Source organism: Xenopus laevis, chromosome 8L (genome assembly GCF_017654675.1).
Source record: "Xenopus laevis strain J_2021 chromosome 8L, Xenopus_laevis_v10.1, whole genome shotgun sequence".
NCBI classification, from domain to species: domain Eukaryota; kingdom Metazoa; phylum Chordata; class Amphibia; order Anura; family Pipidae; genus Xenopus; species Xenopus laevis.
The window spans coordinates 129,099,946-129,121,523 of record NC_054385.1 but is presented as its reverse complement, the minus strand read 5'-3'; the positions used below and the strand labels follow the sequence as shown (position 1 = coordinate 129,121,523).

Sequence of the window (21,578 nt, the reverse complement as noted above, 5' to 3'; positions counted from 1 at the left end):
AATATATGGACAAACAATCCCTGTTTTGTTTAAAGGGTAAGGCATTTTTCAGTAGCAGTATGCACAAAATGTCGCTGTCTTAAATATATTGATAATGGGTTGAGTGCAGAGGAATCTTGTATTTGTCTATATATATATATATATATATATATATATATATATATATATATATATATATATATATTTATATATATATATATATATATATATATATATATATATATATATATATATATATATACACCGCTCCACAAAACTGCCTACTTCGACTTCCAGGCCAAACATACCACTAACAGTAGGTAGGATTACCCTAGAAAACTACACATTTTTGTAAAGAACTGATTTTTTTGAATGCAAAATAGGTATATATATCTTTATATTCAAATTACCAAGTTGCATTTCTTTCCTAAACGTATGATTTTTTTATAAAAAATTTGCGACTTTTTAAAAAAAAATAACCTCAAACCTTCCTGTCAACAGCATCATATCTCCCATAACCAGATAACACCCTATAAATCCCTGGGGTCCGCTGAACAGTGTGATGCCCAGTGTGCATAGGTTTACCTACGTACGTTGCATATAGGGGCCCTAAATGAGGGGTAAAGCCACAAAAAAGTACGTTCACGGTCCCCTAGAAAACCATATATTTTTGAAAAGTACACATTCCCCTGAATTCAAAATAGATACACATGTCTTTCTATTCCAAAGTACCAAGCTGTAAAGCTTTCCTAAATTTGGAGATTTAGATGACATTTCTGAAAATCACCTCAAAACATCCACTTTGCAGCATTTTATCTCCACATATAATTAGGTACCAATATAAAAATCCCCTAAATATGACACCTGTGACCTGCTGAGCAAACGGATGCCCAGTATGTGGCATATGGGGCCCCAAAATGAAGACACCCCATATGGTCTATCATTTTTGTCATTTCAGCTATTACAAAATCAACACATTTACAGCAGTTTATGAGGGGTAAAGCTACAAAAAAGTACATTCACCCCAGAAAGCCATATCTTTTTTAAAAGTACATATTCAGTCAAATCCAAAATGAGTAATTATGTCTTTCTACTTCAAAGTACCAATCTGCAAAACAACAGTAAAGGGAGAGGTTTTTATACCATTTCTGAAAATCACCCAAAAATATTGCAATTTGCCACGTTTCTCACCCAATCTCTTGCATACACAGGTAAATGACCCTAAATCTGAACCCCAGAGCTCTGCTGAACAGTTTGATGACTAATATGCATAAATATACCAAAGCAGCTGGCAGGTACGTAAATCAAAATTGTGCATATGAATTTTCTTGGCTGCCAATTTTCTTCTGTGAACAAAGCCCCCTGACTGTGTATTATGTGCTGTAAGACCCCACAACAGTACAAAGGCCCCCCAAAACCATATATTTTTGGAAAGTACACATTCTGATGAATCCAACAAAGGCAATGACATCTTTCTACACCAAATTGCAAAGCTTTTCTAAACGTAGAGGCTTTTACATTTCTGAAAATTGCCTAAAAATGTTGAAATTTGCCACATTTATCTCACACAGTGTTTTATGTACAAAATAACCTCCTAAATATGAATGTCAGAGGTCTACTGAATAAATAATTTGATGCACAATATGCATAGATTTACCAAAGTATGTGGTATGTACAGACCTCAAATGAAAAATGTGCATATGAATTTTCAGCTTGCGGCGTACGTGCTTGGCAGGCAATGGGTTAAAAGTATCAAGCGCTATCAAAACAAAGCAAAAAGCTCCCTGGCTCTAAATGCCAAACAGACAGATGTGTGGTGGTATTGGATGTTAACATGGGAACCAGAGAGGTGAATTTACAGTGAGCCACAATAGGTATCTGTGCCTGACCACTTAAGTCCCTATCCTGGTGGCCTTGTTACTGCAGGGGACTAACTCACCTGGTCTCCTTGTTGGAGCCTCTAGCTGCTTTACTAACTAACCCCTGATCCTGTCTCTCACTCCCAATGTGATTATAACAAAACTACCCTTACTTCTATTCTGGAACCTTCCTTTTCAGGCCTTATGGAGCACCACACAGGTTGAAGCATTAATGAATTTTTGGCTACTTTTAGCCTGTCTCACTCTAACCAGGCTAGGTTCTCTGCTTCTATAACAATATAGGAAACCCCTTGTGCCAAAGGTACATTGTTTAAAGATATCACTGCCTGGGTAGATATTCCATCACGGTATAGACATATTCAGTAATCTGGGCTTAGCAAAATCAGGTTTAGGAGCAACATTATATTTGCAAAAGTATGGGAACACTTGCTTGTCCAACATCTCTTTCCCAAAGCAAGGGGATTAATATGAAGTTCCCTTTGCTCCCTACTCTTCTGGGAAGCAAACTGGTCACCCCTTTTTTATGGGACTCAAGTTAAATAGGGTTGCACCAAAGTATAATGGCACATGGTCAGGACAGGGGCAAGGTAGGACTGGGATTTGTACTGAAAGTCCTCGTGGATTTGGTTCTTGTAAGACTGGCACAAGTGTTACAAAGCTGATAAATGAGGTGCACGGAGTCTGTGTATAATACAGGCAGGGTTCTGTGTGACTGAAATTACTGCACAATGTTTTCAATCATTCACGTAAGCTGCCCAAACCTGTTTGTGCTCTGGGCGGGGTCTCCCCATTCTGTTCTTGTACTTTCACTTCTTCCGGACAATAAGGTAAGCGACTATAACCATAAGATCAATCTGATTTTTATAGAATTGTACAAGAATGGAATCACCCCGTGCTTAATTTGGTGCTTGAGCCCCCCCATGGGAACGCTGCAGGACTGTGGCACCTGGGAAGTATATTTGTCGGTGAGTCACACACTGGTACAAAGAAAGTTGTTGGTGGAGCAGGACAACGTCACATGGAAGGGCCAAGATTTAACACTTGTTATGCCATAATGTTCTGCACAGAAAAAAAGCAGGACCCCTTGACCTAGACCTTAACTCTAAGGGCCTGTAGTGTATGGAGAATCTTGAAACCTTTATTCCTCCTTCCCAGCTAAGAGTGACTGGCAGACATCTTGCTTTTAAAGGGCATGTAAAGGCAAAAAAATAAAATCTTTAATGAAAAAGAAACCTATCTCCAATATACTTTGATAAAAATTATGTACTATTTCAATAAGAAACCTGACTGTATGCAGTGAAATTCTCCCTTCATTTACTGCTGTGGATAGGAATTGTCAGATGGTCCCTAACTGCTGAGCAGGGAAACAATCATACTTATGAACAGCAGGGGTAGCCCCCGCCTTACTTCCCAGCCATGCAGAACTCAAGCAGCTTTGTTTATGACGATCCCTAAGCAGCCCAGACCACACTGAGCATGTGCCACAGGTTCTGCTTCCTCAGTAGTAATCCTCGGTTGCCATTGGCCTTACGGGAACATTCAGACCCTCTAATGGTTATTTGTTATAACATATCTACTTGTTTTATTAAAGGCCGCCAAGAAGAGAGAAAGAATGGAAGAGTTCCGTGGAAAAGTGGTGACTGATGGTCAGTGAGACTTCTGTTTCCTTTAAATGAATAGTATTTACATCTATAAAGGGTTATGGGAAAAAGGCAACATCTGTCTTAACTACATTTGCACTCATACAGTATTCCCATGCGCTACATTAACAGAAACAATTGCCATTGAAGCACTGTTTGTCTGTTTGTCTTTTTCTGTTTTCTGTACTGTAAGATGATTAGCAGACCTATTAAAAAGCCTGCATTATAGGAAATATGGTGAACTGATTTCTGCTACATAGTTTCAAGAGTCAGTTGCTTAGAATGACATTTTCTTTCATTTTATTGTGTGACATAGAAATGGGTGTCTTTAGCTACATGTCCATGGCTACCTGATCCCATATACAGCTTTTACTTAATATGTGACTCTACATCAATTGGCTGTGTAGAGAGGAAATACTCATGGGTTTACCTGGTGGTTGTGAGGAGCATGCCTGAGTCTTAAGGGACCCATGGGTTTACCTGTGGGTTGTCAGGAGCATGCCTGAGTACTAAGGGGACCATGGTTTTACCTGCAGGTTGTGAGAAGCATGGCTGAGGCCTAAGGGACCCATGGGCTTACCTGTGGGTTGTCAGGAGCATGCCTGAGTATTTAGGGGACCTGTGGGTTGTGAGGAGCATGTCTGAGGCCTAAGAGGCCCATGGGTTTACCTGCGGGTTCTGAGGAGCATGTCCGAGGCCTAAGAGGCCCATGGGTTTACCTGTGGGTTGTCAGGAGCATGCCTGAGTACTAAGGGGACCATGGTTTTACCTGCAGGTTGTGAGAAGCATGGCTGAGGCCTAAGGGACCCATGGGCTTACCTGTGGGTTGTCAGGAGCATGCCTGAGTATTTAGGGGACCTGTGGGTTGTGAGGAGCATACCTGAGGCCTACAGAACCCATGGGCTTACCTGCGGGCTGTGAGGAGCATGCTTAAGAGGCCCATTGGTTTACCTGTGGGTTGTGAGGAGCATGCCTGAGTCCTAAGGGACCATTGGATCTAGCTGCAGATTTTGTGGGCTTGGGCTGGAACATTATCCCTTGTAGCAGGTCATTGACAGGTGGCTACCTATCTACACCAGTGACTTCAACCCAGTGTCTTAGTCCCCTTTCAGGGTCTTGGTTATCAACCTTTTTAAGACTCTCTTAAGGCAGCTCTGAATGGGTCACTGGGAACTTGGTGCCCTAAATAGGTATTGTGTTTTGCCCTATTTTGTCTCAATCATCTCTGCTCAACTGGCCCTTTTCTATTCAGTTCTAAAGCTTCTGCATGTCTGGTCATGTAAAACACAACCAATACAGTTGGTATAATATTGGCCACATCTATATGTCTTTAGCTGATAGTAAGGCTTTTCTTACCCTTCAGACACATTATGTCTAAACCAAGGTTGTCCAACTGTAGGTCCTTGAGCCAGATTTAATCTTTCAAGACATTTTATGGCCTATAGACTGCTTAAGAGCTCCACTGACCTTTCTGCATGACATGTCATTATCATCCAGCCCTCAACCACGTAGTATAGTGAATAAACAACATTGTGGAAAAGAGGCTGTCATTTAGCTTTCTAAAAATTCAATGTCATTGCCTTTCCTGACCTCCTAGATGACCTCAAGAAGTTCCAACAGAAGATATCTCAGTATGAATGGCACCAGTTGGGATTATTCTATGAGCATTTCTTGGAGGATCTGATCTATATCATTCAGTCTTTGGACACTCAGCGTATCCTGTGGGAGCTGAACTCTCGCAAACTTGTCTCTGTAGAGGTAGGCAACATAAAAGTTCTCTACAAGGCCTGAAAGGAGAACTAAACCCAAAAATTAATTTGGTCAAAAATGCCGTATTTTTTAATACTGCACCAGCATAAAGTTTCTTCTTCTCAATAGCAGCAATGATCCAGGACTTCAAACTTGTCACAGGGGGTCACCATCTTGGAAAGTGTCTGTGACACTCACATGCTCAGTGGGCTCTGATTGGCTGTTGAGAAGCTAAGCTTAGGGCTCGTCACTAATTATCCAGCAGAAAATGAGCTTCCCTGGCTGTAATATAAGTTGATGTTACAGGCTGATTTTTAAATTCTGATGCTAATTGCACTGGTTTCTGTGCTGCCATGTAGTAATTATGTGTAATACTAATGTGTGTAATTACTAATCAGCCTTATATTGTGACATTTCTATTCTATGTGTACTGTATATTGTGAGTGGGTCCCTAAGCTCAGTAAGTGACAGCAGCACAGAGCATGTGCAGTGAATCAGCAGAAAAGAAGATGGGGAGCTACTGGGGCATCTTTGGAGACACAGATCTTTAATGCTAAAGGGCTGTGGTTGTCTTGGGCTGGTACAGAAGCACAAAACATAATTTACAACATGTCTAGCTACTTCTTTAGTTAGGCTTTACTTCTCCTTTAAAGCTGACATGCTACCAGTTCTTTTGCTCTGTACTCATTAACCACAATACTGGATGCCTGTGTCCCTGGCCCTGCCAGCCTAATCTAATGGCTACTGGTATCTTCTTTTGTTCAGTAACTATGAGAGAACCTATTACCCCTGCAAAGTACAGTATTCCTTTCTTCTTTAAGCTCAGTTTTCTTTATCTGTGTTGCAGTACTATGCATCTATGAAGAAGGAATGTGGTGCCTCCGTGTTTGCTGAGATGTTGTTAGAAGATATTCGTGCATCTGGGAGAGACGCTGTGTTGGGATTCTGGGAAAGTCTCTATGTTCTACAGAATGATCACCCTCACCCCAACTTGCTGGGGGTACTGGATGAACTCACTGAAATAGGTAACACATATAATTTCTTGTACCCCACAGCCTAAAATATTTCAATGTTGCTGTTGTAAGCTTAGCAACACCATACATCAGTAGACATTGGAGCAGTGGAAAGTGTTTTCTAGAGTGAAGAAACAGGCTCCACCTTCTAGCAGTCTGAAGGAACAATTTGGGTTTGGAGATACCGTGAGAAAGTTACCTGCCTGGATAGGTAATATGACTGTATAGTTTGGTCTGGGGATGTTTTCTGTGTTTTTCATGGTCTAGGCCTGATCTCTTGGCTCTGGAGAAAGCTGCATTCTTGACAATTCTGTGCTTGCTATACTTTGGTAACAATTAGGTAAATACCCTTGCCTGCGTCAGCATGATAATGCCCCATGCACAAACCAAGGTCAGTAGTGGATTTTTCTGTTTACTGGACTGCACAGAACCTCAACCCAGGTTAACACCTATGGAATGAATTGAAATGCTGACTTCAAGCTCAGCCTGGTAGAAACATCAGTGTCACTTAATTGTTTTGTGGTGGAATTGAAGCTAATCCTGACAACTTCCCACATCTAGTGGAAACATTCCCAGAAAAACAGAGGATGTAATAGCTGCAAAAGGAGAAGCATTATAACCCAAGCATATTAACCCAACCAACAATGTTCCACCATCTAGCGAGAAGCTTCCCAGAAAGTAGAGGCAGTTATAGTAGCAAAGAGAATTTAGTATTAATCCCATCAACATGTCAATTAATCCCATCTCAATATCTAGTGGGAACATTCCCAGAAAAACAGAGGATGTAATAGCAGCAAAGGGAGGAGCTACTTCATATTAATCCAACCTACAAGGTTTCACCATCTAGTGAGAAGCTTTCCAGAAAGTAGAGGCTGTTATAATAACAAAGGGAACGTCATAGTAATCCCACCAAATGTCTCAATATCTAGTGGAACCTTCCAAGAAGAGTAGGGGCTGTTATAGCAGCAAAGGAAGAAGCAAGTTCATATGAATCCCACCAACAATGTTTCACCATCTAGTGGGAACTGTCCTAGAACAGTAGTGGCTGTTATAGCGTCAAAGGCAGCTTCATATTATTCCCACCAACAATGATCCACTATCTAGTGGGAACCTTCCAAGAAGAGTAGGGGCTGTTATAGCAGCAAAGGGAGAAGCAACTTCATATTAATCCCACCATCTAGTGGGAACCTCCTAGAACAGTAGACAGATGAATGTTATTCAGAGGAGAAATCAATTTCAATAACTCACGTATTATATCTACATTTGTTAAAAGCATTTAAAGAGATACTGACATACGAAAATAACCTTTTTTATTATCTATCATAACATTGTCTTTGAATGCTATTTATTATTTTGCCATAAAAGTATTTACATTTCCTTTCTTACTACCCTGTTCCTCTATGAAGGGGCTGCCATATTTGAGCTTCACGAGTCTGTTAGCATTAGAAACTCTAAGGGGCAAATTCACTAAAGTGCGAAGCGCCTAACGCTAGCGCAAATTCGCCAGCATGACGTCATTTCGTTACTTCGCCGATTTAATAATGGGTGCTGGTGTAAATTCGCTAGCGAAGTGGACCTACTCTAGCGCTATTTCGCACCCTTACGCCAGACGAAGTTGCGCTATCGCGAAGGGACGTAACTACGCTAATTCACTAACTTGCGCATTTTACTGAATGTTACCTCTTGCGCCAGACTTGCCTTCGCCACCTCAGACCAGGCGAAGTGCAATAGAATAGATAAGGATTGCTTCAAAAAAAGTTGAAATTTATTCTAAATCCCAAAAAACACTGGCGTCTTTTCCTTTTTTGAAGGTTGATAGGCTGAAAAAGATCATACATTTTTTTGGGGGTACCCTCCTTCCCCCCTACATTTCCTAACATATGGCACCTAAACTATACAGTGGGCTCATGTGTAGGGCAATATAACCTCTATTTTATTTTATGGAGCTTTCCCAGGCTTGTGTAGTGTAATGTATTTGTTGCTACATATACGTCCATTGTACTTTAACTTGGCACCGTATGCAAATTAGGCATCACTAGCGTAACTTCGCTTTCCTTGACGAATTAACGCTAGCGCAACTTCGCCACCGTTCGCTTCCCAGAGCGCAACTACGGATTTTAGTGAATTAGCAGTGCCCTTGCGAAACTTTGCCTGGCGAAGTGTGGCGAAGCCTGCGCTAGCGCAACTCCGCTGGTTAGTGAATTTGCCCCTAACTGACATGTTGAGATGGGACAATCAGGTTGGTAAAACAGTCAGGTTTAGGATCTTCAAGTAACAATTACTTACAAAAGCAGCTTTATCAGTGAAAAATGATCATCATGACCTATAGGTAACTTTTAATGTAGATTAATATTTTGAAAAGAAAAGTTGTAGTGTCAGTATTACTTTGTCATTTTTGTTCTTTTCAGAATGAGGAAAGATGTTGATGTTGATGCGACAGGTTGTACAACATGTGGAGATGTTCTACACTTCTAGTGTGTTGCAGTCATCAGTACCCTACCTATAATAGACTGTATCATTCTATCTGATCTTATTCTGTGGATATATCTAGAGATATTCAGACCCTATGGAGGTCACATATTCATTGTCAACATAAAAGCTCCCATAGTTCTTTTGCAACTGTAATGAGCAAGTGCAAGGATCTTGCAGCAGTTTTTTAGAGGGTGAATGGACAAGTCTTTGATTTATAGAAGAAGAGCTTTTAAGATCAATGCTTGGTTGGCTTGGTTCATTGCCTCATTATTTGAATGCATTAAGCCCAAAGAGCATATGCTTTATTTTCAGATGAGCTTGAGCAGTGGATTCTATTGGACAAGCAGGGTCACGATTTACCTGGAAGTCTTCAAGGTAGGGACATATTCCGTTATGATTTCTTGTTTGTCATTTAGCATTTGAATAAAAATACAGGAGTCCTCACCCGAGCTACTATGTATTTGCATGATGTTAACATGATCTTTACTTTAAAGGTTTTTATTTAGTCCAGTCCCAGTGAGTGTGTTTCCTATTAAGAAGCTTTTACTGGGGAGTAAGCACATATTGTCATGTCTTTTCTTTATAGGAGAAGTTTACCATTCTTTCCACCATATTCAGAATGTACTGTCTAGTTCTAGTCAGTCTGATATTCTTAATATTCTATTCTATTTTGTTAAATCCCTTGTCTGGATGTTTCTCTCATACCCCCCCTTCTAAGGTGTGGTCTTACTCAGGATTGGACATTGTGTTCTTGCCCAGAATCAGTTCCAGGACACAAATAAGCACTCACTCCCAATATCACCCTAACCGGCCTTCAGGCTGAGCCCCCTAAGCACTTACCCCAAATTTTACCCTAATTATCTTTCAGGCTTGACTCCCTTAATTCATAGCAAGGTTTCAGCTATATAGAAACATTGGGGTAACAGTCACCCTGCTATAGTTCCAGGGGTACCCAGGGTACAAATAAGCACTCACCCCAAATCTCCCCCTAACTGGCCTTCAGGCTGGGCCCCCTTAGCTCATAACAAGGTTACAGATATATAGAAACATTGGGGTAACAGTCACCCTGCTATAGTTCCAGGGGTACCCAGGGCACAAATAAGCACTCACCCCAAATCTCCCCCTAATTGACCATCAGACTGGGCCCCCTTAGCTCATAACAAGGTTACAGATATATAGAAACATTGGGGTAACAGTCACCCTGCTATAGTTCCAGGGGTACCCAGGGTACAAATAAACACTTACCCCAAATCTAACCCTAACTGACCTTCAGGCTGGGCCCCCTTAGCTCATAACAAGGTTACAGATATATAGAAATATTGGGGTAACAGTCATTCTGCTATAGTTTCAGGGGTACCCAGAGCACAAATAAGTTACTTGTCAGTAAGTGAGGACATGAGGGGGGCTTCAACCAGAAACTTTTGTAAAAAAAAATTGTAATCCACTACTTTTGAAGTTAAATTACTATTTCCTTTTTATATCCCCAGCCTGCCAATTACAGCATAGAGAGTTTCTTCAGGAGAAAACTCAGAATCTGGTGGAACACAGAGCTCCAGGATTAACCACTGAGAGTCAGAGTTTCCATATCTCTGAGCGCTATTTAGACCTCATTGTTGTCTCCAACCAGCACTTTAGGACATATTCTCAGCATGAGCTCATTGCAACAGGGGGAATACATGAACATTACTTACAGAGAGCTCAGAGTAATTTGGAGAGGATTAGCCCTAACCGGCTGTTCCGCTGGTGCCACAGAAAGAGATGTGTGCCACATACAGTGCTGGTGAGCGGAGTGCCAGGGGTGGGGAAAACCACATTAATGCAGAAGTTTGTCTATGACTGGGTAAGTGGAGAACTCTACCAGAGATTCGCTTTTGTCTTCTTATTCAAATTCCGGGATCTCAACACAATGGACAAGACCAGCTTGGCACAAATGATCCTCAGTGGATATCCATATCTCCATGGTGAGCTTGAGAGAATCTTTCAAAACCCAGAAAAGCTGCTTTTTATTTTTGATGGGTTAGACGAAAGCAAAAAGCAGGTGGATTTTAAGTCCTGTCATCCGTGCAACGACCCACAATCACCTGGGGATATCAGCATCATTGTGTCCAGTTTGGTGAAACAGACTCTTCTCAGAGGCTGCTCTGTGCTCATAACCAGCCGCCCAACCAGAGTGGCAGAAATTGATGTTGATATTTTTCATAGAATGTCGGAAATTGTGGGATTCTTCCCCAGGCAGAGAGAAAAGTATTTTAAACATTTTTTTCAAAATGAGGTGGTGGCAAAAAAGGCATTCCATTATGTTAGGGAAAATGGAATTCTATATACGTTCTGTTACATCCCGGCTTATTGCTGGATCATCTGTACAGTTTTAGCAATGTCTTTCAAAACACAGGGAAAAAATGACCCACCGGATTTTTCATTACTTCCAAAAACAGTGACACAGCTGTTTGTGGCTTTTGTCAGCAATATTTTTACCAATCATAGCCAAGATTTGTCTCATGCTAAGGAAGAATTGATGGCACTTGGTTGGCTGGCAGAATATGGACTAACTAACCAGGCTCTTGTGTTTGAAAAAGAAGATGTGCAGTCCTATATTACAAACACTTATTCGCAGATGATGTCAAGCTTTATAGTAGAATGCGGTCAACCTCCCCATGTGTCATATTCCTTCTTCCACTTAACAGTGCAGGAGTTTTTGGCTGCTCTGGTTCACTACATGGACTGTTCTTCTGAAAAGCTGAAAGAAACGCTTAGGAACACAAGATCTTTTGATGATGGACGCAGGGAAATATTCCTTCGTTTTATATCTGGGCTCTCCGACAACTCCACCAGGTCACTGTTGAAGCCAACTTTAGGAACATTATCAGCTCAAGCTTCCAAGGATGTCATTAGTTTTCTCCAGGAGACAGTCACTCAAGTTTGGGATCCAGAGGGACTGGATGCCAACAAGAGGAATATTCTCAATGTATTTGCCTGCCTTGCTGAATCCAGGAATAAGGGTCTTGTATCCTCCACCATTGGATCAAACCAAATATTTGATTTTTCAGAATTTTACCTTGCACCTCTAGACTGCACAGTGTTGGCTTTTATCCTAGAATCCTGTGGCGAAACAGAACATCTGGACCTGAGTGCTTGTTTTATTCAGAGCGAAGGACTGGAGAGGCTAGCACCAGCACTTCATAGCATTGCAGTTCTCGAGTAGGTCATTCATTTATTAAATTTGCCTTCACATGGATGTGTTTTCCCAATAATTGACCAATTATTCAACTGGTTTATAGATGGAGGTCCTTAAATTTCAGCTCCTGACCCACATGTCCTACCAGACCACAGAATGATTCTTTAGTCTAGGGACAAATGTCACTGCAGAGCATTCCCTGCAATAGGTTTATTGTGTTGACATAAACATGTGTCAGCCCCCCCCCCCCTTTACCAGAGTACAGCTGGGAGTACACCACTAATTGCACAGGATCAGAAGTTCAAATATTCTTTTAAGGTTGACCATTGTAGTTGAGCAGAAGTATTGCTGTATGTCAGCAGCCAGGTCCTAAAACTTGGTTATTTCAACCCAAACTCTAGAACATCATTATGTGAGGCCTTTGAGTATTTTGGATGATCACACTCTGGTAAGACTGTACTGTAACTGGTCAATCAAAATGGAAAACCAGGTTGTCCAGTGCACCCCAATTAGCATTTCTATGGTCAGCCAACCTGGAACAGCATGGGTCTAACGTCCATGTAGGGATCCACTATAGTTCAATGTAGCTCAGTGAAATTGATAGTCCATTGTTAGACCACCATAATAACTTGCTCTCCCAGACAGGAGGGCCTGCTGCTATGTGGAGGAAAGATGTTATAGCCATCCAGTACTTGCCATGTAGAAGTAAAACTGGCAAAAACAAAGACCTTAGACTACTGACACTGTAGAGTTCCCTTGACTTCACAGTGCCACAGGGCAGCTAAATTTTCCTAAAAATATTTTACAGAATACTTATCTGAAACAGTTTTTGACTTGTATGTAGTTCTGCAACTTCATTACTGGATGAAGAACTTCTGTTCTGCTTCTAATTTTTTTTCTCTCTCTCTCTTTTATTCTGTACAGGCTCACCAAAAATAATCTTAGAGATGAGGACATGCAATGTATTTATTCTATATTAACCAACCCTCAGTGCAGAATCAGAACTCTCAGGTAAATACCCCTTTTCACATTGAGTTTTACTTTCAATACCAATTCACAGTTGAATCACAATTTCCCAGTTAACACGCAATACATGGAATTAGCATTAATAACGTTTTGGTGATGTAGCTGAGACATTAATAACTGGGCTATATATATGTTACATACAGTATATAGTATTCATGCATGGAGTGGGTGTGATCATTGTGAGTCTAAAGCAGCTAGGTCCTCATCTGAATTCTCCTGCCATAGACTCCTTCAGTTATATTCAGACCTCAAGAAGTCTATGGAAAGTAAAGCTTATATGCATAGCGGGGAAAATGCTTATAGAGCTAGTTTTACCGATTCCTACAGCCTTTTAATTCAGATTTGATAGCAACCAAATTGGCTTTGCTTTGGATTTGGAACCAGTTAGTGGCATCTCTTTTTGAGTCATCACACCTGTAGATTTTCCGAGTTTTCAGATTGCATTTATTGGACCAGAACATAGGCCACTTCAATTATTTGTTTAAAGGAGAAGGAAAGGCAGAAATAAATACCTATTTACCTTTAATATACACCCCAAGACCATCAAATTTGCTAAGGTAGCAAGCCACATAGTCCTTTCTAATCATGTAGATTCCATGTCCGCAAGACTTTGATTAGAGGCCTATTTATCGTTTGCCTTTCCTTCTCCTTTAAAAATGGATCCTCTCATTCTATCCTCATACCCAGACAATAGAAATCCATTCCCTATAATGAAATTAAGTTGGAATATATTGTTGTGATGATGTATTCTCTTAATGCCTTGGATGACTTTGGGGACATCTCCTACAGTGATGTTTATACATGTAACTAAGGTATCGGGAAGGTTGGATTTATTTTACTGATCCCTGTGGAAATATTGGAGGCAGGATAACATTTTATGGCTTGCGACGTTTTAACCAGTCTCTTTGTTGTCTTGTTTTGGCATTTTAGGTTGATGAAGAACGGCTTGACGGAGGAAAGCTGTATCTTGTTGGCTTTTGCGGTCAAAGAAAACAACTCCTTAAGGGAACTTGACCTGTCTAAGAACAAACTGGCTGGGGAAAATTTCTATCAGTTGCTGAAGGCTCTTTCTGACCCTACATGCAGGATAGAGAGTTTGGAGTGAGTATAAAACAGCACTGGAGGACTGAGGAAAGGGTAGGCCCTTGGATAAATAGGGTCAGTTTTTATTTATTAATTAGGTTAGCAAATACAGAATAAGACTGGCATTCCTGGGTGCTTATGGCAGTCCCTAACTCTCAGTTGTAATAGAAAACATTAGGGATCATTTAGAAAGTCCCTGACTTAGAGCCTGCCTAACACAGGCCACAATAGGGCATAGATGTTGCTATAGGTTTTATGTCTCCTGCATCAGGATTGAAAGAAAAAATTATCTAGCGCTGGATATTTCAAATTGATTGAATAAGGGATCTGACTTAAGTCAGTATATTCAAGTTTGTATGGAAGAGAGAAAAATAAAGTATCCCTTTTCACTCAAAAGAAACACCAAGGACGAATCTTAAAGGAGAAGGAAAGGTTAAAACAAAGTAAAGTTTACCAGAACGGTCTATATAAATACACCAGTAAACCCTCAAAGTAATGCTGCTCTGAGTCCTCTGTCAAAAGAAACACAACAATTATTTCCTTCAAATGTGTACACATGGGCTTCTGTATCAGACTTCCTGTTTTCAGCATTAACCTCCAGGGCTAGGGCTTGAGCATGCTCAGTTTGCTCCTCTCTCCCTCTACCCCCTCCCTTTTCCCCCACCCTCCTCCCCTCCCTGCTGTAATCTGAGCCCAGAGCTATGAGTGAGCAGGGAGAGACTCAGGCAGGAAGTGATGTCACACCAAGCCAATATGGCAGCTGCTATCCTAAGCAAACAGAGAGCTTCAAGAGCTAATTATTTGGGTATGGTAAAGCACTCTGCAGAAAAAATATAGTGTTATAGCTTGCACTATTGTGGCTAATCTATTGGCAATAAACTGCCTTACTAGCTTTCCTTCTCCTTTAAGTCCCTACTAACGCACTGTTTCTATTGAAGTGACTAAACAAGGAACAGGGGGTAATACTTGTCCCCTGTAAGTGTTTCTATATTGTGTTTAACACTTAAAACAATTGGCTCCTTCTGTATTTCTTATTCCCACCAAATAATTACATCAATAAAGTGCAAGTGCATAGATTAATTGAATTGATTAATTAATCTCTGTTGAGGCTTTTAAACAATTGAGCGTACAGATTTTTTTAAAGTGATTCAGTGGTAAATTGATTTGTGAATAAATAAAATTAATTTTAATATACAATTCATTGCTATATGCATTCATTTGGAATTCTTTCCCAGTTCTAGTTTCAATTATGAACAATGAAGAGTTAACAAATAATTGATATTACAATAATGGAATGAGAAAGTGCCAAGGAATTAATTAAATTATCCAATTCATAAATTTTTTTTTTTTTTTTTTTAAAAAAAAGGAAATTTGGTAGCTCTGATTTCGTGAGAAAAGTAGGAAAAGGAAATAACGAGGGGTGGAGAAGTCCCTTGTAATCTAACTGGTCATTTGGCTAATTACAGACCCCGCAAAGAGCGAGAAGTCAGTGCTTCTGGGACTGTGGCAGAGCACTTATAGTGAAAACAGGTTGTAAGCGTGAAGATGAGATCTTCTTAGTCAGAGCTAAAAAAAGAAAGAACAACAATTTCACTTTCCAAAAAAGTGGTTAAAAAGATTTTAGCTAAAATGGTATGAACCGGCTGTATAAAAATAAGAAGCCGTCGCGCGTTTCGCAAATTGCTTTTTCAAAGTAATCTTTTGATTGAAAAGGGATACTTTCTTTTTCTCTCTTCCATACAGATGAAGCCACTTGGATTTGTGAGTTAAATGCGTCATGACTCAGAGTTAATTGAATAAACTGTGCTATCTAAAGTCATCTTAACTCATTTAATGCATTTAACCTTTTCATTAGCATACCAAAGCACCATTGTTCACAATGGTGAATGCTTTAATTAGATGGGATGTTGTGACGCAGTTTTCTGTGTTAAATGAGATAAATGGGATATCTGTGTTTAGTTATTCTGTGTCAAACAGACAAACCAAAGTGGCTGCATCTGTACATGTCTCCTGCATCACTAACACTATAGAACTTTGTGGGTTCCGAGGTTGTTTCTACATGACTGGAACCTCAGTCTTAGGGGCAAATTCACTAAGCGCCGAAAATGTGCTAGCCGGGGCTTCGCTGCACTTCGCCAGGTGTAGTTTCGCCAGGACTGCTCAAATTCACTAAAATCCAAAGTTGTGCACAGGGAGGCAAAAGGTAGCGAAGTTGTGCTAGCGTTAATTCGTCAAGCAAAGTTACGCTAGCGAAGCCTAATTTGCATACGGCGCCAAGTTAAAAAACAATGGACCTATATACAGCATAAATTACATTTATACTACACAAGCCTGGGAAACATTCATTAAATAAAATAGAGGTCTTACATTGCCCTACACATGTGCCCACTGTTTAGTTTAGGTGCCATATTTTAGGAAATGTAGGGGGGAAGGAGGGTACGCCAAAAAGAATTTTCAATCTTTTTCTGCCTATCAACCTGAAAAATGTAAAAGACGCCAGCGTTTTTTGGGACTTAGAAAAGATTTAAACTATTTTTGAAGATCCTCCTATCTACTCTATTGCACTTCGCCTGGTCTGAGGTGGTGAAGGCAAGTCTGGCACAAGAGGTAACGTTCAGTAAAATCCGCAAGTTAGTGAATTAGCGTAGATACGTCCCTTCGTCAGAGCGCGACTTCACCTGGCCTTAGGGTGCGAAGTAGTAATAGAGTATGTCTACTTCGCTAGGGAATTTACGACAGGCCCCGTTAGTAAATCGACGAAGTGGCAAAATGACGTCAAGCTGGCAAATTTCCACTAGCCTTAGCCACTTCACCTTTTAGTAAATTTGCCCCTTAGTGCGGACAGTATAATCTACTTCTCTCTTATGAGAGCCAAATAATGTTGGGTGATTCTCAAAGTTCAAATGGACATTACAAATAGTAACATGCATCCAGCAAACGAATGCAACCCTTTTCTGCTCTATATCTACTGCAGGCTCCAGGAGACAAAGCTGATCCCAGAATACACTGCATCGCTGCTTTCTTTGACTAAAAACACCAGCCTCACACACCTCAATATCAGCAACAATTTCTTTGGCGATACTGGTTACCCCCATATACGCAAACTTATACTGGAGCACCCCAGCCTGAAGGAGATCAGGTAAACAGAGATGGTCAATTAATATTCTAAATGATACCATGTTTTGTTGTGTTTACTCAAGACTAGGGGAAGGAATTTAGAGTAAAGTTCCAAGTTATGAATCAATTAACTGTAGGTTAAGCCTGTGTTTCCTTTGTTACATCTCAACATTATTAGTAAATTAAAATATACAGGTATATAGTATTTTCTCCTCCATGTAATTTAGAACACTGGTTGGGTATTAATCTGAACCTTTAAATTCTTTTGACCTCCAGTGACTGTTGAGTCTTCTGTGCTGTTTTAAAGACTGCCTGGGTTGCAATCTGAATTCAGTTGACCCCCCCCCCCAGCATTGGTTGGGTTTTCTTTGTTAAAACTAAATATAATATCATTAGCAAATTAAGTTATAAATATAAAGAGGTCCCCACTCCATGAGACTTAGAAGACAGGTTGTATAGAAATAGGAACCATTAAATATAAAATGGCATTGTCTTCAGTGACTTGCTCTTCTTTTTACTTTGTTACACCCCAATATATAGTGAATAAAGTACCCCCTCTTGAAAAATATAAGGATATTATAAGTTACAGAGGAGTTTCATGACCATATAAAAGTACGAGGCCGAAGGCTGAGTGTTTTTATACAGGTCATGGAACTCGGAGGTAACTTTTAATATCCTCATGTTTTGCAACTGGGGGTACTTTATTTATTATAATACACAAATTTAGTGAGTCATGTGACAAATGACATCAGAACTCACCGTTTATAACTGATGACATCAGAACTCACCGTTTATAAGGATATAATTTATAAGATAATCATGGCTTTTGTGTATTATATAACATTATTAGAAAATAACATTATATATATATTATTTTGCCCACAATTTATGAAATGTCACCCATTAGCATGAGATTTTCTGTATACGTATAAGCCTTATGGGTAATGACATGATTCCTCTGTTTCTCCTCTCTAGGGTGGGGATGAATTCCTTTTCTGAAAACACAGAAAAACAACTAGAGCAGCTCCAAAGACCGGGTGTGAACATTATTTTGTGATGAAGAGTAACTATCCAACAATTACACAAGGAGGTGCTATGTATATGTTGTATATTCTTACAAACCAGTGTATCCACGACTGTGAGCCTGGTTACTGCTGGGAACAGTGGAATGTTCTGCTTCTGTGCTCCACTGTAGCTACTTTGTCCATCAACATAGAATGCCCTGAGGTAATCAGTGTTGTTATTCCTTATAGTAATATTTTACCTAAAGTACCTGTCATCTGCTGTTCAGATATGGATGGAATATACCGTAAGAAATACACCCTAAGAAATACACCCATCGAGACTTGGGTAGAAACTTTATTTCACAAAATTCCAATCAGGGCCGGAACTAGGGGTAGGCAAAAGAGGCGCCTGCCTAAGGCACAACGATAGTGGGGCGATAGGCAGCTACCTGTTAAAGGGTCTTCTGCCTACCCCTAGTTTGTGTTTGTTCGCCTCAGTCTTCTGCCCTCCCCTCTGCCACTCTCCCCACTCCTGTCCTCCCCTCTGCCACTTTCTCTACCCCTTTCCGCCCCTCTGCCGCTATAACCCACCCCTGCCCTCCCCTCTGCCGCTATCCCCACCTCTGCCCTCCCCTCTGCCGCTATCCCCACCTCTGCCCTCCCCTCTGCCACTTTCTTTATCCCTTCCCTCCCCTCTGCCGCTATCCTCACCCCTCCACTCGCTATCCCCACCCCTGCCCTCCCCTCTGCCGCTATCCCCACCTCTGCCCTCCCCTCTGCCACTATCCCCACCTCTTCCCTCCCCTCTGCCACTTTCTTTACCCCTTCCCACCCCTCTGCCACTATCCTCACCCCTCCCCTTGGAATCCCCACCCCTGCCCTCCCCTCTTCCGCCATCCCCACCCCTGCCCGTAGGGAGCCCGGTCAACTTGGCCCAGTCCTGTTTCCAATTCATCCAAGATTGTGCTTGCTATCCAAGATCAGGCTTCAAAGATCAGTAACCCTGTTTCCCTGGAACTCCCTGGCTTGAGTCTCCCAGACCAACCCACCAAGCCAGACTTTCTTTTCGTTGATATGATAACAAGAAGCAAATCAACATGACTCTTATTGAGAAGATTGTGATGATTCCATGTTGCTTTTCCATGGCTGTAATAAACCCTAATTCATAAGAAACAATCCATATAGATATCATTTAGATGTCCTGTGAGAGGGTGAAAGGTGCCCAGTTAATATTCTACTGTTTGTATCCCAGTCAATTGTAGGGATTATAGAGACACAAGTCGTTGGGTAGTTGCCACCTACAATAGTTATTATACATTTCTAACTGTTCATGTTATGTTTATCGTTACTTCTGTTTTATGTCTTTATTTGTGCTGTTGCTCCCCCTTTCCCACGTAGGCCTATGGTACATCAGGTCTGCAATTTGATTTGACGGTTAGAGCTCTTTGATGAGGTTGCCTCCATGATGGGACAACTTTAGACTACGACTTGCCCAGTCACACCTTAATGTTCCTACTAAATGTTTGTTGGCCTTTAGGTATTATGGGAAGTAGGAGGCTCAGGTACTGTTAGTGCTGGAAACTCATTTAAGGAAAGAGTATCTTTATACAGTACAGGGTCATTTCAAATTGTGTGACCAAGACACACCATGCTTATTTGCAAAATGGATAGGAAATACCAGGGGAAGATTTTAATCCTGTGATTGATTATGGACCGGACAGATAAGGCTACACATACACCAGAGCATTCTATTGCCATATTGCCATATTATAGCAGCTGTAAAGCAAACAACCAGCACATGAAGGACACTTAGTAAATGCCTGGTGTCAACTCAACCCATGTATCCAGTACTGGTGACGTATTTGACCCTCAGTCTCATTTTCAACTGTCCCTGGTCTGGTCAGGGCAATTCTACAACAAGAACATGAACTTTTGAAAATAAATACTACTAATGCTATTATTACTACTTCTTGGGGCCGATTCACTAAGCTCGAGTGAAGGATTCGAATGAAAAAAATTCGAATTTCGAAGTATTTTTTGGGTACTTCGACCATCGAATTGGTTAAATTAGTTCGAATACGAACGAAATCGAACGAATCGAACGAAAAATCGTTCGACTATTCGACCATTCGATAGTCGAAGTACTTTCCCTTTATAAAAAACTTCGACCCCCTACTTCGGCAGATAAAACCTACCGAAGTCAATGTTAGCCTATGGGGAAGGTCCCCATAGGTTTGCTAACCTTTTTTTGATCGAAGGATTTTCCTTCGATCGTTGGATTAAAATCCTTCGAATCGTTCGATTCGAAGGATTTAATCGTTCGATCGAACGAAAAATCCTTCGATCGATCGAACGAACGTTTAGCGCTAAATCCTTCGACTTCGATATTCGAAGTCGAAGGATTTCAATTCGAGGGTCGAATTTCGAAGTATTTTTAACTTCGAAATTCGACCCTTAATGAATCTGCCCCCTAGTGTGATGTCATAAGGGTGTTACTGTGATGTTATACCAGTTTAACATTTCATAATGGCATCATACCATTAAAAAGATGATGTGACATCATTATACTATGGAATTATTATAGTAATGGTTTCAGTATGATACAATAAGATCTTATAATAGTGCTGATGTGAAGACTTGCATAAGAAAGAGGTGCCTACTGTGCATGTCTGATTGATTTCCATTGGAGCAGAGGCAGTGAGCATGCCCAGTAGGCACCTCTTTGAGTCAGAGAGAGAAGGAGAGCTTCACGCTAGAAAATAAAGTAAATGGAAGAACTGAAGCCGAGTTGCTTGTAATTTAGAAAACAAATAAGACTCAATGGAGAGAGGAAGGTACTGTATGTTATTCTGGGGGATGTTTAAAGATATCTTAGGGGATTTTACAAAAAAAACGTACTTATCTTTTAATCGTCTGTCTGGTTATTCATATGGTCCCAGCTTTTTCAATATAATGAACTAGTAAGCCAATCATGGCTGGATAAACATAGCGGGCGCCTTATTCACCCTTTACTCACCCCCTTTATTCACACAAATTTTCATCTTTGGGACTGGAGCAATGGGGATTGGCACATGGGACATTTTAAAAACGATTGTATCTCCTGCTCATCCCCAGTGTTTCTGAAACAATGTGGGTGTGGTTGGGCAGCATGCCGCCCTTAATATCTTGCTGCCCTAGGCCGGGCCTTGGTGGCCTTTCCACAAATCTGAGGCCAATTCAGCTTTGTTTTAAATGATTAGCTGTAATTCAAATAAATTCCAGCAGGCAGCACGTCAAGATCATTAGCCAGAGAATGTTTTTCTTTGTAGAGCAAAAAACCTTGATGGCAGATTAAACAGCCACATAGTAATAACTAGTGACAACCAGAAAAGAGGCGCCAAAAGTCCATGGATGGATCTAAAGACAAAGAAGAAGCCAGAGAGTCCCCTAACATATTTCTT

The 21,578-nt window shown here is 40.7% G+C and overlaps 1 protein-coding gene across 1 annotated transcript; it reads left to right on the top strand.

Annotated features, from left to right (window-relative positions):
* Positions 1-2,629: 2,629 nt before the first annotated feature.
* LOC108699438 (NACHT, LRR and PYD domains-containing protein 14) lies at positions 2,630-20,156 on the top strand. The gene is made up of 10 exons (XM_018231522.2): positions 2,630-2,686; positions 3,451-3,505; positions 5,097-5,257; positions 6,096-6,273; positions 9,046-9,108; positions 10,221-11,931; positions 12,833-12,919; positions 13,865-14,035; positions 16,992-17,156; positions 18,110-20,156. Exons 2-10 carry the CDS (start codon positions 3,472-3,474, stop codon positions 18,189-18,191), a joined length of 2,652 nt encoding a protein of 883 aa, XP_018087011.1. The 5' UTR covers positions 2,630-2,686; positions 3,451-3,471; the 3' UTR covers positions 18,192-20,156.
* The last annotated feature ends 1,422 nt before the right edge of the window (positions 20,157-21,578 follow it).

Bases quoted from the DNA above. Each gene is read 5' to 3' on its own strand.
- LOC108699438 (XM_018231522.2), top strand. From the start codon at position 3,472: ATGGAAGAGTTCCGTGGAAAAGTGGTGACTGATG. The intron at 3,506-5,096 runs GTCAGTGAGACT...CTGACCTCCTAG, and splicing joins TGGAAAAGTGGTGACTGATG to ATGACCTCAAGAAGTTCCAA. The intron at 9,109-10,220 runs GTAGGGACATAT...TTATATCCCCAG, and splicing joins TTTACCTGGAAGTCTTCAAG to CCTGCCAATTACAGCATAGA.